Source organism: Pseudophryne corroboree, chromosome 9 (genome assembly GCF_028390025.1).
Source record: "Pseudophryne corroboree isolate aPseCor3 chromosome 9, aPseCor3.hap2, whole genome shotgun sequence".
Classification (NCBI taxonomy): Eukaryota; Metazoa; Chordata; class Amphibia; order Anura; family Myobatrachidae; genus Pseudophryne; species Pseudophryne corroboree.
The window spans coordinates 395,904,975-395,924,294 of record NC_086452.1 but is presented as its reverse complement, the minus strand read 5'-3'; the positions used below and the strand labels follow the sequence as shown (position 1 = coordinate 395,924,294).

Genomic DNA, 19,320 nt, shown 5'->3' with positions numbered 1-19,320 from the left:
TTATTAAGTCACTGTTTATAAAATTCTTTACTGGACCTGCTTTCCGTTATATACAACCCACCAATCACACACATCACAGAACAAGTAACTCCTCTTAATCCAAAAAGTATATGAAAATTCCAGAAGTCATGAAAAGTCATAGTTATATTTAAAATACACACATTTTTTAGGAATTAAATGTCAGCATGAGATTGCCATGTGTCCCCCCCCCCCCCAATTCATAATTGAAGCAAAGTAGACCCATGTTCCAGAATACAGAATATATAAGAGTGGGTTACTTTATAAAGGAGTGGTTTCGTCATGTTTTGGGGCATCACGTTAGAGTTGTACCTAGGATGCCTCCTCTGACCGGGACTTTACAACATTTTATTCAGATGGCTTTCTGTGAACGTGAAATTTTTATGCCTCTTCACAATCATCAAAGTGACCGACCTGGAAATATTAGTAGCCACGTTTGTTGCATGCCCTTCCTGGAAAGTTACTAGTAAGCTGTTAGTAGTGTTACACCGTTTTAAGCGATGTTGTCACAATATCTAGACAATAGAATAATGCTACAATTTCTGGAGAATACATGTTCATCCATGAGGCATTAGTTTCGCATTATTTATGACGTGATGATCTATACAGGAAAAACAAAACACATAAAGAAAGCCAGGTCAACGTTGGAGAAGTATAAAGTTGGAATAAACATATTTTCTCAGAGACAAATCTAAGGAGCCGGGAAACCAAATACACGGAGAACCCAAGATGTACAGGAAAGTCCATAGTCTTATTTCTGAGGATTTCACGGGAAATTCAGTGCACAATGAAATAAAAATCAGACATCACTCTGTACTAAAATCACCCCCATGAGCTGTTCACATGGAAAATTTGCTGATTTTAATGGAAAATAATGCATGACCGCATATATTCATTAAAAATCCTTCAGAATAATTACAATTATAAAAAAGAGCTCTGGTTTATATCCGTCTTGCATGCTTATTGTGCCATAAAATGTGCATTGACAAAGTGAGAAGTCTCTGCTTCTTCCCAACTTCATGCTTCGGACTCGCGTTTCTTTTTCCCATCCTCGCCGAGGTCGCTGTCCTCTGATTGGCTGGCGCTGAGGACTACAAACTGTCCATCTGTGCCGGTTTGGCCAACTCTGCTGGAAGCTGCTATTAACCTGCTCTGCTCCTCCAAATCCTTAAAAAGCAAAGAACATTCTGTCAGACATATGTTACAGCATTTGTAAACATTCACATACGACATTTATACTGGATGATACAACTGGTGACTTTTTTTCCTCATAAATTCTGCCTCTGGAATGAGGTATGGCTTAGGCGGAAATTAAGATGCAATAAATAATTCCATAAGAAGCTTTGTTTGGCATTTCGTATAAATACAGCACAAGGAAGACATAAAATAAAAACCCCAGAAAAATCTATTGGTGCTGTTTCCACTGTACCCCAGTTTTAATAAAGGTCTGTGTCAACAAAATTGTTTTGCTTTGGAAAGGGGCTTGCATGGTGATTACTGAATAATGCAGTTTCATGGCAACTTATAAATTATATTTCAAGCAAATATATTAGTACCAACGGCTAAGAGGCCCGATTCTGAATCAGGCGCAGCAGCGTGTCTGTGCGCATCTTTTGCCGGTCGCACATCTGCGACATTATGCTAATACCACTAGGAACCCTTCCCTGGAGTACATCCAGGCATATGAAAGTGCTAGTACTGAGACACCCACATTGAGCGTCTCCAGACGCTATCATGCATGGTGCATCTTCAGAGCCGTCATTGGCTGCACCATGGAAAGTGGCAGCATCCCTATGATATGATCACATGCTCCGTCAGCGTATGGCCTGCACAGTAAGCAATTAAGCGTCTGTGTATGCAAACATTTCAGCGGCATGCCCACAAAATTCTCACAACACACCCATCAGACGGAACATCTCAGCGTCTGAATAGCCACCACACAGTCACCCACCAGGAATACATTTCAATACACTTTTGCGTCCATCTGAAATCTATACGAACACAATTGGAAACAAAAATAAACTTTCAACTGCGTCTGACATTGATACAGGCCATGACTCACAATCAGACCTTTAATCTATACAGAATTTGATTTACTGACAAATGTCAGATCAACATCATGTCTAAGTCACCTTTTCTATCTGTTTCTGTTTACTGATTTCTTTCTCTTGTTTCTCTTTTACTTTTTCAATTTCCTTTTGTTTTTCTGAAGCTCTTCGATCCTAGAAGAGAGTAGACACAATGACGCGGGGCTTGTAAGAGAGGTTACATACAAGGTCAGGATTACATGTCTCAAGTAGTCACAGGTGCACTTACTAGTTCGGCGTGGAGGGCAATCTGTTTGGCCAAGCCAACGGAATCACAAATCTGTTAACACAGGGTAAGAAGATTAGATCTGATTTGTATCTCACATATCCAAGCACTCAAATCTACATAGGGGGTCATTCCGAGTTGATCGCTCGCTAGCAGTTTTTAGCAGTCGTGCAAACGCTAAGCCGCCGCCCTCTGGGAGTGTATTTTAGCTGAGCAGAAGTGCGAACGAAAGGATCGCAGAGCGGCTACAAAATAAAAATTGTGCAGTTTCAGAGTAGCTCCAGACCTACTCCTAGCTTGCGCTCACTTCAGACTGTTTAATTCCGGATTTGACGTCACAAGCACGCCCTGCGTTCAGTCAGCCACGCCTGCGTTTTTCCTGGCACGCCTGTGTTTCTTCAAGCACTCCCTGAAAACGGTCAGTTGACACCCAGAAACGCCCTCTTCCTGTCAATCACTCTGCGGCTGCCAATGCAACTGAAAAGCTTCGCTAGACCTTGTGTAAAAATGCAACGCCCGTTGTGAAAGTACGTCGCGCGTGCGCCGCATACGCAGAAGTGCCTTTTTTGCATCATCGCTGCGCAGCGAACATTTTTAGCTAGCGATCAACTCGGAATGACCCCCATAGTTCTAATATATACTGTATGTGCATATACACATGGGTCACTACTAAACCAAAAATGTAAAAAATTTGTATTGAAATTTCATTCAGTTTTGAAATATATGTAAAAACTGAACTTACTAAACAATATCATTGATTCATGTATTTATGAAGCTGTAGTGGAAGCACCTTGAGATTGGTGGAATTATTTGGGAATTCATAGAATGTGACGGTTTTATGGTCAACTACGGATGGTAGCTTTATTTGTAGCGGAATCCTGTAAGATTCCAATGTTGGTGCACCGTGAGGAATGGGGACACTGGTTAACAATGTAATGTAATAAGTGTACCTTTTCTCCCTCGTTGTTGGACTCAAATATGTAGCACACAGAAACAGGGCGACCCTCTGCACGCCCTCCTGCCGTACGGAGGACAAACCCAAAGAGCCGCTTGTTTTCCTGATGTGTAGCGTACAAAACCACGTTCAGTAAAGGGAACTAAAGACAAGAGAATAACAAAGTATTTAGGATCAGTGAAACATGTCGTGTACAATATACATACAACTTCAGATGAATGTTTGACATACTCCTAAGTAATTCTACACCAGAAGAACCCTGTTTATTTTTGTATTTCAGTGCACCAGCAACATACACACACCATAAGCAAACATGCCGTAAGACAAACCAATCATTTTAAAGCAGCGACTCCATTACTTTTTTGGACTCAGATATGTCACTGTGGGGAAGATGTATTATGCTTTGGAGAGTGATAAAGTGGAAAGAGATAAAGTACCAGCTAATCAGCTCCTAACTGCCATGTTACAATTTGTGTTTGAAAAATAGCAGGAGCGGATTGGCTGGTACTTTATCTCTCTCCAAGGCTTAGTATATTTGCCTCTCTGTCCGAGTCAATTGACTGTTTGCATGCTCATAAATATTCATGCAGCCCACCAAAGGGCTACCGCCTCTGTGTGCAGGTGACTGGTACACTTAATACAAGTGGGAGCAGCCATACTGAGAGCTTTTAGGAGCTGATAAACCCAGTGGGCATAATACCATGTGTAATGGCGGAATACTTCACTGGCTTTACAAAGCAATACATTTACAGGTATTCTCTCTGAGACTGAACTACATAAGTTTTACTCAAATAAAGAAAATCTGTGCCCAAGTGCTACCACACAAATACATTTTCCAGATCAACTCTACCAATTTAAAATGTATTTAATTACTACCTATATAAGAGATTTAGCCTCAAGTACATTCGTAACACTCACCCTCAGCCTTGTCACCTGTGTCTGTGGATCAATCAACCTGGAAATAAATGGTTGGGAAAGAGCCTGTGTTACAGGAGAGCTCTTATGTCCGTGCTCCCATAACCATGGGAATACAACCAAACGCCAATCGGTGAAGAAGTGGACCAGTGGAGAAGTTGCCCATAGCACCAATCAGCTTCAACCTATTATTTCATAGCATGAGGATTGGTTGCTGTGGGCAACTTCTCCACTGGTCCACATCTCCACTCTTTTCAGTGTTTGATACAGCAACACCTAAGTGTTATACAGGAAGACATTTTATAAAAGGGATCACAGAGTATAAGGTAGTGTATGAAATACCAGAGTGTCTTTGAGGGGGATGAAGCTTTAACTGCGGGACATGAAGACACAAATAGGATCATAAAGGTAAACCACTTACTTTAAACAGTCGCAGGTCACTAGGAGATGGGACTCCGTCATCCGGAAGATATTGTGTATTGCACGCGCAGCTAAGATTTGGCGCATTGTTTCATATACAACTTCTGGATTGTCATCTACTTTCACTTCCATGGACCCAAGGAACCGTACAATAAACAGCTGGTGAAGGATTGAATCTAAAGCATGAGATGAATTGAAATGATCAAACACTGATATTGAAATGGTATATAATAACTTATCGCATGGTTTTAAAAGGTCATAGCCCTCATGAACATTCAGTCACACTAAAAACTGTAATTAAATATTACAGCCGATTGCTTCGTCTGGTACTTGGGATGACCTTGTCTGGCACCCCACCTCCACTGAAGCCAGCCACTTCTTACTGGATGGGACAATTTATTCAATGATGGTCCCACAGGACTTCCATAACACTTGCAAACCATGTCCGACAACTAGAAGAGATTACAGCTGAATGACATGATAGACTGAGCCTGTATTAGGATGGGGTGCCTGCAGCAAGCAAATATTACAACTCGATTGGTATCAGCTCCTGGCCAATCAGATGCTTACACATTACACACGGCCCACTGCCCGTCTTACTTCCAGTAGCACACTGCTCTACCAGCTGTCAGCACTGCTGGCACAGTGATACATTATGGATAACATTGAGGTCAAAAGTAAAAGGAGAGCTATGGTAGACTTACCATGGTTAACTCTCTTTCTGCGAGGTACATTGGGTTCCACAGGGAAAACATTGGGGTGTAGAGTGGATCTTGATCCAGAGGCACCAACAGGCTAAAGCTTTAGCTGTCCCAGGATGCATTGGGGCCTCCTTTATAACCCCGCCTCCAGGCACTGAGAGCACAGTTTCATTAACCAGCAGGAGCAGGCAAGAGAGAAGGCAGATGTTAATTACATAGAACCACATTCTCATGACAGGAGAAGATACCAGCGGCTATTGCCATACAACCCAAAGAAGCTAGGTGCGTCAGGGTGGGCCCCCTGTGTAACCCAATGTACCTCGCAGAAAGAGAGTTAACCATGGTAAGTCTACAATAACTCTCCTTTTCTGAAGCAGGTTACATTGGTTTCCACAGAGAAGACATCGGGGATGTCCTAAAGCAGTTCCTCAAGGGAGGAGAAGTGCCTTAGCAGATGTGAGAATCCGTCATCCAAAGGACGCAACCTGGGAGGCGAAGGTAACAAAGGCATAGAACCTAAGAAATGTGTTCACGGAGGCCGCCTTGCACAATTGTTCTGCAGATGCGCCACGGCGGGCCGCCCAAGAAGGTCCAACAGACAGAGTAGAATAAGCTTTAATAGCAGCAGGAGCTGGGAGTCCAGCCTGTGCATAAGCTTGTGCAATCCATCTGGCCAAGGTTTGCTTATTCGCAGGCCAGCCACATTTGTGGAAACCAAACAGGACAAAAAATAAGATTTTACTTACCGATAAATCTATTTCTCGTAGTCCGTAGTGGATGCTGGGACTCCGTAAGGACCATGGGGAATAGCGGCTCCGCAGGAGACAGGGCACAAAATAAAAGCTTGAGATATCAGGTGGTGTGCACTGGCTCCTCCCCCTATGACCCTCCTCCAAGCCAGTTAGGATACTGTGCCCGGACGAGCGTACATAATAAGGAAGGATATTGAATCCCGGGTAAGACTCATACCAGCCACACCAATCACACCGTACAACTCGTGATCTGAGCCCAGTTAACAGTATGATAAATTTAAAGGAGCCTCTGAAAGGACGGCTCAACAATAATAACCCGAATTTTTTGTAACAATAACTATATACAAGTATTGCAGACAATCCGCACTAGGGATGGGCGCCCAGCATCCACTACGGACTACGAGAAATAGATTTATCGGTAAGTAAAATCTTATTTTCTCTAACGTCCTAAGTGGATGCTGGGACTCCGTAAGGACCATGGGGATTATACCAAAGCTCCCAAACGGGCGGGAGAGTGCGGATGACTCTGCAGCACCGAATGAGAGAACTCCAGGTCCTCCTCAGCCAGGGTATCAAATTTGTAGAATTTAGCAAACGTGTTTGCCCCTGACCAAGTAGCTGCTCGGCAAAGTTGTAAAGCCGAGACCCCTCGGGCAGCCGCCCAAGATGAGCCCACTTTCCTTGTGGAATGGGCTTTTACTGATTTTGGCTGTGGCAATCCTGCCACGGAATGTGCAAGCTGAATTGTACTACAAATCCAACGAGCAATCGTCTGCTTTGAAGCAGGAGCACCCAGCTTGTTGGGTGCATACAGGATAAACAGCGAGTCAGTTTTCCTGACTCCAGCCGTCCTGGAAACATATATTTTCAAGGCCCTGACAACGTCCAGCAACTTAGAGTCCTCTAAGTCCCTAGTAGCCGCAGGTACCACAATAGGTTGGTTCATGTGAAATGCAGAAACCACCTTAGGTAGAAATTGAGGACGAGTCCTCAATTCCGCCCTGTCAGAATGAAAATTTAGGTAAGGGCTTTTACATGATAAAGCCGCCAATTCTGACACACGCCTAGCTGAAGCCAAGGCCAACAGCATCGACACCTTCCACGTGAGATATTTTAAATCTACCGTAGACAATGGTTCAAACCAGTGTGATTTTAGAAATCTCAACACAACATTGAGATCCCAAGGTGCCACTGGAGGCACAAAAGGAGGCTGTATGTGCAACACCCCTTTCACAAATGTCTGAACTTCAGGTACTGAAGCCAGTTCTTTCTGGAAGAATATCGACAGGGCCGAAATTTGAACCTTAATGGACCCTAATTTTAGGCCCATAGACAGTCCTGTTTGCAGGAAATGCAAGAAACGACCCAGTTGAAATTCCTGTGTAGGGGCCTTCTTGGCCTCACACCACGCAACATATTTACGCCAAATGCGGTGATAATGTTTTGCGGTTACTTCCTTTCTGGCTTTTACCAGAGTAGGGATGACTTCTTCTGGAATGCCCTTGTCCTTCAGGATCCGGCGTTCAACCGCCATGCCGTCAAACGCAGCCGCGGTAAGTCTTGGAACAGACAAGGCCCCTGCAGTAGCAGGTCCTGTCTTAGAGGTAGAGGCCACGGTTCGTCCGTGAGCCTCTCTTGAAGTTCCGGGTACCAAGACCTTCTTGGCCAATCCGGAACCACGAGTATAGTTCTTACTCCTCTCCTTCTTATGATTCTCAATACTTTCGGTATGAGGGGCAGAGGAGGGAATACATACACTGACTGGTACACCCACGGCGTTACCAGAGCGTCCACTGCTATTGCCTGAGGGTCCCTTGACCTGGCGTAATATCTGTCCAGTTTTTTGTTTAGGCGTGACGCCATCATGTCCACCTTTGGTCTTTCCCAACGGTTTACAATTTGGTGGAAGACTTCTGGGTGAAGTCCCCACTCTCCCGGGTGAAGGTCGTGTCTGCTGAAGAAGTCTGCTTCCCAGTTGTCCACTCCCGGAATGAACACTGCTGACAGTGCTATCACATGATTTTCCGCCCAGCGAAGAATCCTTGCAGTTTCTGCCATTGCCCTCCTGCTTCTCGTGCCGCCCTGTCTGTTTATGTGGGCGACTGACGTGATGTTGTCCGACTGGATCAACACCGCCTGACCCTGAAGCAGAGGTTTTGCTTGAATTAAGGCATTGTAAATGGCCCTTAGTTCTAGAATGTTTATATGAAGAGATGTTTCCATGCTTGACCACAAGCCCTGGAAATTCCTTCCCTGTGTGACTGCTCCCCAGCCTCTCAGGCTGGCATCCGTGGTTACCAGGATCCAATCCTGAATGCCAAATCTGCGGCCCTCTAGTAGATGAGCCCTCTGAAGCCACCACAGGAGAGACACCCTTGTCCTTGGCGACAGGGTTATCCGTTGATGCATCTGAAGATGCGATCCGGACCATTTTCCCAGTAGATCCCACTGAAAAGTTCTTGCATGGAATCTTCCGAATGGAATCGCTTCGTAAAAAGCCACCATTTTTCCCAGGACCCTTGTGCACTGATGCACTGAGACCTGTCCTGGTTTTAGGAGGTTCCTGACTAGCTCGGATAACTCCCTGGCCTTCTCCTCCGGGAGAAACACCTTCTTCTGGACTGTGTCCAGAATCATTCCTAAGAACAGTAGACGTGTCGTTGGAATCAGCTGCGATTTTGGAATATTTAGAATCCATCCGTGCTGACTTAGCACTACCTGAGATAGTGCCACTCCGACTTCTAACTGTTCCTTGGTTCTTGCCCTTATCAGGAGATCGTCCAAGTAAGGGATAATTAAGATGCCTTTTCTTCGTAGAAGAATCATCATTTCGGCCATTACCTTGGTAAAGACCCGAGGCGCCGTGGACAATCCAAACGGCAGCGTCTGAAACTGATAATGACAGTTTTGTACTACAAACCTGAGGTACCCTTGGTGAGAAGGATATATTGGGACGTGGAGATAAGCATCCTTGATGTCCAGCGACACCATATAGTCCCCCTCTTCCAGGTTCGCTATCACCGCTCTGAGTGACTCCATCTTGAATTTGAACCTTTTTATGTAAGTGTTCAAAGATTTTAGATTTAATATTGGTCTCACCGAGCCGTCCGGCTTCGGTACCACAAATAGTGTGGAATAATACCCCTTCCCCTGTTGTAAGAGGGGTACCTTGATTATCACCTGCTGGGAGTACAGCTTGTGAATGGCTTCCAGAACTGCCTCCCTGTCGGAGGGAGACTTTGGTAAAGCAGACTTCAGGAACCGATGAGGAGGAAACGCCTCGAATTCCAGTTTGTACCCCTGTGATACTACCTGTAGAATCCAGGGATCCACTTGCGAGTGAGCCCACTGCGCGTTGAAATACTTGAGACGGGCCCCCACCGTGTCTGAGTCTGCTTGTAAAGCCCCAGCGTCATGCTGAAGACTTGGCAGAAGCAGGGGAGGGCTTCTGCTCCTGGGAAGCGGCTGCCTGGTGCTGCCTTTTTCCTCTTCCTCTGCCCTTGGGCAGAAAAGAGTGACCTTTTGCTCGCTTGTACTTATGGGAACGAAAGGACTGAGTTTGAAAAGACTGTGTCTTTTTCTGTTGATGTGAAGTAACCTGGGGTAAAAAGGTGGATTTTCCAGCCGTTGCCGTGGCCACCAGGTCTGTTAGACCAGCCCCAAATAACTCCTCCCCCTTATACGGCAATACTTCCATGTGCCGTTTGGAATCTGCGTCCCCTGACCACTGTCTGGTCCATAATGCTCTTCTGGCAGAGATGGACATTGCGCTTACTCTTGATGCCAGGGTACAAATATCCCTCTGCGCATCACGCATATATAGCAATGCATCCTTTAAATGTTCTATAGTTAACAGAATATTGTCCCTATCCAGGGTATCAATATTCTCAGTCAGGGAATCCGCCCATGCGACTCCAGCACTGCACATCCAGGCTGATGCGATTGCTGGTCGCAGTATAACACCAGTATGTGTGTATATACTTTTCAGGATATTTTCCAGCCTCCTATCAGCTGGTTCTTTGAGGGTGGCCGTATCAGGGGACGGTAACGCTACTTGTTTAGATAAACGTGTGAGCGCCTTATCTACCCTAGGGGGTGTTTCCCACCGTGCCCTAACCTCTGGCGGGAAAGGGTATAGTGCTAATAACTTATTAGAAATTAGCTGTTTTTTATCGGGGGAAACCCACGCTTTATCACACACCTCATTTATTTCCTCAGACTCAGGAAAAACTATTGGCAGTTTTTTCACACCCCACATAATACCCGCCTTTGAGGTATTTGTAGTGTCAGAAAGGTTCAATGCCTCTTTCATTGCCGTGATCATGTAACGTGTGGCCCTACTGGACATTACGTTTGTCTCGTCACCGTCGACACTAGATTCAGTATCTGTATCTGGATCCGTATCTGTATCTGGATCTGTATCTGTATCTGGATCTGGACCCACTGAGGTAGCGGCCGTTTTAGGGCCCCTGAGGGTGTCTGAGACGCCTGAACAGGCACTAATTGATTTGCCGGCTTTCTCATGTCGTCAACAGTTTTTTGTAAATTGCTGACATTATCACTTAATTGCTTAAACACAATCATCCAGTCAGGTGTCGACTCCCTAGGGGGTGACATCACTAACACAGGCAACTGCTCCGCCTCCACCTCATTTTCCTCCTCATACATGTCGACACACGCGTACCGACACACAGCACACACACCGGGAATGCTCTGATAGAGGACAGGACCCCACTTAGCCCTTTGGAGAGACAGAGGGAGAGTCTGCCAGCACACACCCAGCGCTATATATATACAGGGATAACCTTATATAAGTGTTAATCCCTTATAGCTGCTGTTAATCTAGTTATTTTCTGCCAAAATGCCCCCCCTTCTCTTTTTTACCCTGAATCAGATGCAGTACTGCAGGGGAGAATCAGGGAGCCGTCCTTCCAGCGGAGCTGTGAGGGAATAATGGCGCCAGTGTGCTGAGGAGATAGGCCCCGCCCCTTCACGACGTCCTTAACTCCCGCTTTTTTGTGTAAAATGGCAGGGGAAAAAATACATCCATATAGCCCTGGAGCTATATGTGATGTATTCCTTTTGCCAGCTAAGGTATATGTGTGTTATATTGCGTCTCAGGGCGCTCCCCCCCAGCGCCCTGCACCCTCAGTGACCGGAGTGTGAAGTGTGCTGAGAGCAATGGCGCACAGCTGCGGTGCTGTGCGCTACCTTAGTCTTGAAGACAGGATGTCTTCTGCCGCCGCTTTCACCGGACCTTCGTCTCTTCTGGCTCTGTAAGGGGGACGGCGGCGCGGCTCCGGTGACCCATCCAGGCTGAACCTGTGATCGTCCCTCTGGAGCTAACGTCCAGTAGCCTAAGAAGCCCAATCCACTCTGCACTCAGGTGAGTTCGCTTCTTCTCCCCTTAGTCCCACGATGCAGTGAGCCTGTTGCCAGCAGGACTCACTGAAAATAAAAAAACCTAACTAAACTTTTATTCTAAGCAGCTCTGGAGAGCTACCTAGTTTGCACCCTTCTCGGCCGGGCACAAAAATCTAACTGGCTTGGAGGAGGGTCATAGGGGGAGGAGCCAGTGCACACCACCTGATATCTCAAGCTTTTATTTTGTGCCCTGTCTCCTGCGGAGCCGCTATTCCCCATGGTCCTTACGGAGTCCCAGCATCCACTTAGGACGTTAGAGAAAGGGTATCTGCCCTCCTGATAGGGAAGTCCGTCCTTTTCACATACATACGGCGAGCCCTTACCACATCCAAAGAACACTCTTTGGAAGAAAAGTCTGAAGAGAGAAAGGCCGGAACCACAATCTCTTGATTAAGGTAAAAAGATGACACCACCTTAGGCAAATAACCTGGTCGAGTTCGTAGAACCGCCCAGTCACGGTGAAATACCAGAAAGAGTGAACGACAGGACAAGGCGCCCAAGTCCGACACACGTCTTGCAGAGGCAATAGCCAGCAAGAACAGGACCTTCACCATGAGCCATTTAAGGTCCACTGATTCAAGAGGTTCAAATGGAGACTCTTGCAGGGCATTCAGTACAACAGACAGATCCAATGGAGCCACAGGAGGGACATAAGTAGGCTGAATCCGTAGGACAACCCGAGTGAAAGTATGAACGTCAGGTATAGACGTAATTTTTCTCTGAAACCACACTGACAAGGCAGATATGTGAACCTTGAGGGAGACCAGATGAAGGCCTAAGTCCAGGCCTCTTAGCAGAATAGCCAGAATTCTGGAAGTTCTGAATTTATAGGCATTGCATTTTTTTTTATCAGCACACCAAGTGAAGTAAGAATTCCAGACCGTTATATATACGGGCAGAGGCCGGTTTACGGGCCTTCAACATAGTTTGAATAACCGCCTCTGAAAATCCTTTGGCCCTCAGGAGTGATGCTTCAAGAGCCACGCCGTCAAAGCCAGCATGGCCAGGTCTGGGTAGACACGAGGTTTCCTGTACGAGAAGGTCTGGTCGCTGAGGAAGTAGAAGGGGATGCCCTGTCAACAGACCCTGCAGGTCTGAAAACCAATGCCATCTGGGCCATGCTGGAGCGACTACAAGCAGCATTCCGTCTTCTTGTTTGAACTTCCATAGAACCCGGGGCAGGAGTGACCCTGGAGGTAACACGTAGGGCAGCCAAAAGTTCCATGGAATTGCCAGTGCGTCCACTACCGCGGCTTGAGGATCCCTGGTCCGAGATCCGAAGACTGGAACCTTGTGATTATGTCAAGACGCCATGTGGTCTACGTTCGGTAGGTCCCACCTGTCCACAAGGAGTTGAAAGACTTCTGGATGAAGACTCCACTCTCCGGCGTGTACGTCCTGGCGACTGAGGAAGTCTGCTTCCTCGTTTAGGACGCCCAGAATGAACACTGCCGATATGGCTGGCAGATGGTGTTCCGCCCAACAAAGGATTTTTGACACCTCCATCATTACCATGCAGCTTCGAGTGCACCCAGCATCTGTTCGGCATTTGGCTCACCGCACCAAACGGAGATTCAGCTTATGACAGCTAGCAGTATGCTCCAGGTGAAGCTTGATGGAAAGTGGTGAGAGAGCATTATAGTCTTTGAATTTTTATGCCGATCTGAATGAGACTGTGAGCGTTTTATCTATTATTTCTCACAAGCCCTGCACATTCTATTGCAGTGTCCCAGAGCGGGCAGCCGGCGCCCTACGGACATAACACAATTGTTGCCCATTGCATAAGTTGGGTTAAGTATAATAACAGACTCCAAAATAGCGTCACATGCTTAATCTGTTATTGTGCAATTATAAGCTTCATAAGAAAAGCTGATCAATTCTGGACGGCATTATTGAGAAATAAGAGCTAAATAGGGATTTCACAAATAATGGAGCGGATGACATCAATGTGAATAATCCCTATATACATCACGGATGAACTTTTAAACCCTCTACCAATATATGGTTTCAAGTGTTTCAATCAGCCCACGCGTGGAGCTTACTCTAAGGAATTCCTGTTAATCACAAGAGTTACTATACATTATATAAAGGGTAGATTGATACATTGTTCCAAAGGAGACCTTAGTGAGGAATACAAATTGTTACATGTTTTGATGTGTTGCTGCTAAAAGATTTTTTAAAGTCACAGGATGTTTAGGTTTTCTCATAATTTTTATATATGAATAAGGTCATTTTTAATAAAATATATTAATACTTTAGTGACAGCGCTTCTCTCTGTGGTTTTTATTAAGCTTCGAGTGCTGCCTTGATGGTTTATATATGCCACCGTGGTGGCATTGTCTGACCGTACTTGAAAAGGCCTGTTTCCGTACTAAAGGCAGAGCAACTTTGAACACTGCCCTCAGATCCAGAATATTTATTGGGAGGAGTGATTCCTCCTTGGTTCAACCACCTTGAAAAGAGTGTTGCTCCAACACCGCTCCCCATCCCATCAGACTGGCGTCTGTAGTCAGTAGTACAGAGTTGGGGATCCAGAAAGGACGGCCCCTGCTCAACTGCTGGTCCTGGAGTCACCAGGTCAGCGACAGACAAACCACCGGAGTTAAAAACATCATGTGAGATCTGATCCGATGAGGCATGCCGTCCCACTTGGAAAGGATCAACCGTTGTAGAGGGCAGGAATGAAATGGAGCGTACTCTACCATGTCGAAGGCAGACACCATCAGGCCAAGTATCGCCGAGTGTATCGACAAATTAAGTGTCTTATCCTGTCCTGAAGCTTCAGGAACTAGAGATAGGAACAGTCTTTGAGCCATGCTCTGAGCTGGGACAAGCGAGGATTTCTTCCAACTGATAAGCCACCCATAGGCTTGCAGGAAGGTGACTGTCAGTTGCAGATGACTGAGGAGGACTTGGTAGGAATTCGCCATAATTAGCAGGTTGCCCAAGTACGGCAGGATTCCGATTCCCTGGCGATGGAGATGTGCCGTCATCACGGCCATGACCTTGGTGAAGATCCGAGGAGCCGTAGCCAGTCCATATGGCAGAGCCTGGAATTGGTATTGAGAGTTGCTAATAGCAAACCGCAGGAACTGCTGATGAGACATGGTAACAGGAATATGCATCCTGCATATCCAGGGATACCATATAGTCTCCGGGTTCCATAGCCAGCACAATTGAGCGCAACGTTTCCATATGAAACCTGGACACTCTCACAAACTTGTTCAGAGATTTGAGGTTGAGAAACAGGGTCGAATAGCAACCTCTGCCTCTCTGGGACTGAGGTACCAGCACAACTACTCCTGTACTCAGGAGAAAACTCACAACCGCTTGTAGAGCTTGCGCCTTTAATGGATCCAAAGGGAGAACCGTGGTGCATAACTGTTGAGGGGGACGTCTCTTTAAGGACAAGCATACCCGTGAGGGACAACTTCCAGTACCCATGCGGCTGAAGTAGTCTTTAACCAGACCTGTGCGAACTGTAGAAGTCGGCCTCCCAACCTGGGAAGCAGGCTGACGAGCTGCCCAGGATTGTTTTACATGGGGTTTAGTGGTTTTGGGAGCACAAGATTGTCTCGTGTATGTCCTTTGCTTTCGCTTGAGGCTGAAAGGAACGAAAAGTGGTACCTTTTGCCTTCTGTGCAGAAGGATTAGTGGTTGGGAGAAAAGCCGTCTAAGCGGTTTGTCAATTCAGACACAATTTTATTTTGGTCTTCCCCAAACAAAATGTCCCCAGTGAAGGGGAGTACCTCCAAGGTCATTTTGGAGTCTAGGTCCACTTTCCACGACCTCAACCACAGTATGCGGCGAGCTAGGACAGACGTGGTTGACGCCTTGGCTGCCAATGATCCCGCCTCAGAGGATGCCTCCTGAATGTAATAGGTGGCGGTGGTAATATTAGACAGGTATTGTCTGGCATTGTCAGAAATATCCTCGGGCAGCTCTTCCTCTAATGCCTGAACCCATGCTTCAATACCTTTTGCAGCCCAGGAGGCATCTAAAATAAGAATTTACTTACCGATAATTCTATTTCTCGGAGTCCGTAGTGGATGCTGGGGTTCCTGAAAGGACCATGGGGAATAGCGGCTCCGCAGGAGACAGGGCACAAAAAGTAAAGCTTTAGGATCAGGTGGTGTGCACTGGCTCCTCCCCCTATGACCCTCCTCCAAGCCAGTTAGGTACTGTGCCCGGACGAGCGTACACAATAAGGGAGGAATTTTGAATCCCGGGTAAGACTCATACCAGCCACACCAATCACACCGTACAACTTGTGATCTAAACCCAGTTAACAGTATGATAACAGCGGAGCCTCTGAAAAGATGGCTCACAACAATAATAACCCGATTTTTGTAACTATGTACAAGTATTGCAGATAATCCGCACTTGGGATGGGCGCCCAGCATCCACTACGGACTCCGAGAAATAGAATTATCGGTAAGTAAATTCTTATTTTCTCTATCGTCCTAGTGGATGCTGGGGTTCCTGAAAGGACCATGGGGATTATACCAAAGCTCCCAAACGGGCGGGAGAGTGCGGATGACTCTGCAGCACCGAATGAGAGAACTCCAGGTCCTCTTTTGCCAGGATATCAAATTTGTAGAATTTTACAAACGTGTTCTCCCCTGACCACGTAGCTGCTCGGCAGAGTTGTAATGCCGAGACCTCTCGGGCAGCCGCCCAAGATGAGCCCACCTTCCTTGTGGAATGGGCCTTAACCGATTTAGACTGTGGCAGGCCTGCCTCAGAATGTGCAAGTTGAATTGTGTTACAAATCCAACGAGCAATCGACTGCTTAGAAGCAGGCGCACCCAACTTGTTGGGTGCATACAGTATAAACAGCGAGTCAGATTTTCTGACTCCAGCTGTCCTGGAATATATTTTCAGGGCCCTGACAACTTCTAGCAACTTGGAGTCCTCCAAGTCCCTAGTAGGTGCAAGGCACCACAATAAGCTGGTTCAGGTGAAACACTGACACCACCTTAGGGAGAGAACTGGGGACGAGTCCGCAGCTCTGCCCTGTCCGAATGGACAAACAGATATGGGCTTTTTTGAGAAAAAACCACCAATTTGACACTCGCCTGGTCCAGGCCAGGGCCAAGAGCATGGTCACTTTTTATGTGAGATGCTGCAAATCCACATATTTGACTGGTTTTAAACCAATGTGATTTGAGAAATCCCAGAACTACGTTGAGATCCCACAGTGCCACTGGAGGCACAAAAAAGGGGTTTGTATATGCAATACTCCCTTGACAAACTTCTGGACTTCAGGAACTGAAGCCAATTCTTTCTGGAAGAAAATTTACAGGGCCGAATTTGAACCTTAATGGACCCCAATTTGAGGCCCATAGACACTCCTGTTTGCAGGAAATGCAGGAAACGACCGAGTTGAAATTTCTTTGTGGGGCCTTCCTGGCCTCACACCACGCAACAAATTTTCGCCACACGTGGTGATAATGTTGTGCGGTCACCTCCTTTCTGGCTTTGACCAGGGTAGGAATGACCTCTTCCGGAATGCCTTTTTTCCCTTAGGATCCGGCTTTCCATCGCCATGCCGACAAACGCAGCTGCGGTAAGTCTTGGAACAGACATGGTACTTGCTGAAGCAAGTCCCTTCTTAGTGGCAGAGGCCATAAGACCTCTGTAAGCATCTCTTGAAGTTCCGGGTACCAAGTCCTTCTTGGCCAATCCGGAGCCATGAGTATAGTTCTTACTCCTCTACGTCTTATAATTCTCAGCACCTTAGGTATGAGAAGCAGAGGAGGGAACACATACACCGACTGGTACACCCACGGTGTTACCAGAACGTCCACATCTATTGCCTGAGGGTCCCTTGACCTGGCGCAATACCTGTCCCGTTTTTTGTTCAGACGGGACGCCATCATGTCCACCTTTGGTATTTCCCAACGGTTTACAATCATGTGGAAAAAACTTCTCAATGAAGTTTCCACTCTCCCGGGTGGAGGTCGTGCTGAGGAAGTCTGCTTCCCAGTTTCCATTCCCGGGATGCAAAACTGCTGACAGTGTTATCACATGATTTTCCGCCCAGCGAAAAGTCCTTGCAGTTTCTGCCATTGCCCTCCTGCTTCTTGTGTCGCCCTGTCTGTTTACGTGGGCGACTGCCGTGATGTTTTTCCCACTGGATCAATACCGGCTGACCTTGAAGCAGAGGTCTTGCTAAGCTTAGAGCATCATAAATTTACCCTTAGCTCCAGTATATTTATGTGGAGAAAAGTCTCCATACTTGATCACACTCCCTGGAAATTTTTCCCTTGTGTGACTGCTCCCCAGCCTCTCAGGCTGGGCTCCGTGGTTACCAGCATCCAATCCTGAATGCCGAATCTGCGGCCCTCTAGAAGATGAGCACTCTATAACCACCACAGGAGAGACACCCTTGGATATTGGGTTATCCGCTGATGCATCTGAAGATGCGATCCGGACCATTTGTCCAGCAGATCCCACTGAAAAGTTCTTACGTGAAATCTGCCGAATGGAATTGCTTCGTAGGAAGCCACCATTTTTACCAGGACCCTTGTGCAATGATGCACTGTTTTTAGGAGGTTCCTGACTTGCTCGGATAACTCCCTGGCTTTCTCTTCCGGGAGAAACACCTTTTTCTGGACTGTGTCCAGAATCATCCCTAGGCACAGCAGACGTGTCGTCGGGATCAGCTGCGATTTTGGAATATTTAGAATCCACCCGTGCTGATTGTAGCAGTATCCGAGATAGTGCTACTCCGACCTCCAACTGTTCCCTGGACTATGCCCCTATCAGGAGATCGTCCAAGTAAGGGATAATTAAGACGCCTTTTCTTCGAAGAAGAATCATCAATTCGGCCATTACCTTGGTAAAGACCCCGGGGTGCCGTGGACAATCCAAACGGCAGCGTCTGAAACTGATAGTGACAGTTCTGCACCACGAACCTGAGGTACCCTTAGTGAGAAGGGCAAATTTGGGACATAGAGGTAAGCATCCCTGATGTCCCGGGACACTATATAGTCCCCTTCTTCCTGGTTCGTTATCACTGCTCTGAGTGACTTCATCTTAATTTGAACCTTTGTAAGTGTTCAAAAAAATTTTTTTAGAATAAGTCTCACCTAGCCTTCTGGCTTCAGTACCACAATATAGTGTGGAATAATACCCCTTTTCTGTAGTAGGAGGGGTAATTTAATTGTCACCTGCTGGGAACACAGCTTGTGAATTTTTTCCCATACTACCTCCTTGTCGGAGGGAGACTTGGTAAAGCAGACTTCAGGAGCCTGCGAAGGGGAAACGTCTCGACATTCCCATCTGTACCCCCGGGATACTACTTGTAGGATCCAGGGGTCCTGTACGGTCTCAGCGCCATGCTGAGAACTTGTCAGACGCGGTGGAACGCTTCTGTTCCTGGGAATAGGCTGCCTGTTGCAGTCTTCTTCCCTTTCCTCTATCCCTGGGCAGATATGATCTTATAGGGACGAGAGGACTGAGGCTGAAAAGACGGTGTCTTTTTCTGCAGAGATGTGACTTAGGGTAAAAAACGGTGGATTTTCCAGCAGTTGCCGTGACCACCAGGTCCGATGGACCGACCCCAAACAAGTCCTCTTCCTTTATACGGCCATACTGTGCCGTTTGGAATCTGCATCACCTGACCACTGTCGTGTCCATAACATCTTCTGGCAGTTATGGACATCGCGTTTATTCATGATGCCAGAGTGCAAATATCCCTCTGTGCATCTCGCATATATAGAAATGCTCTATAGTCAATAAAATACTGTCCCTGTCAAGGGTATCAATATTTTTAGTCAGGGAATCCGACCAAGCCACCCTAGCTCTGCACATCCAG

General features: G+C 46.6%; 1 protein-coding gene across 1 annotated transcript in view; it reads right to left on the bottom strand.

Moving 5' to 3' along the window:
• Positions 1-208: 208 nt before the first annotated feature.
• The window catches only part of APPL1 (adaptor protein, phosphotyrosine interacting with PH domain and leucine zipper 1), a 215,734-nt gene continuing 196,622 nt past the window's right edge, over positions 209-19,320 (bottom strand). The window contains exons 17-22 of the mRNA XM_063940852.1: positions 4,623-4,797; positions 4,205-4,241; positions 3,282-3,428; positions 2,335-2,385; positions 2,151-2,240; positions 209-1,185 (exon numbers count right to left, since the gene is read on the bottom strand). Of these exons, the coding sequence (XP_063796922.1) occupies positions 1,036-1,185; positions 2,151-2,240; positions 2,335-2,385; positions 3,282-3,428; positions 4,205-4,241; positions 4,623-4,797 (650 nt within the window). The 3' untranslated portion in view covers positions 209-1,035. The remainder of the gene's footprint in view (positions 1,186-2,150; positions 2,241-2,334; positions 2,386-3,281; positions 3,429-4,204; positions 4,242-4,622; positions 4,798-19,320) is intronic.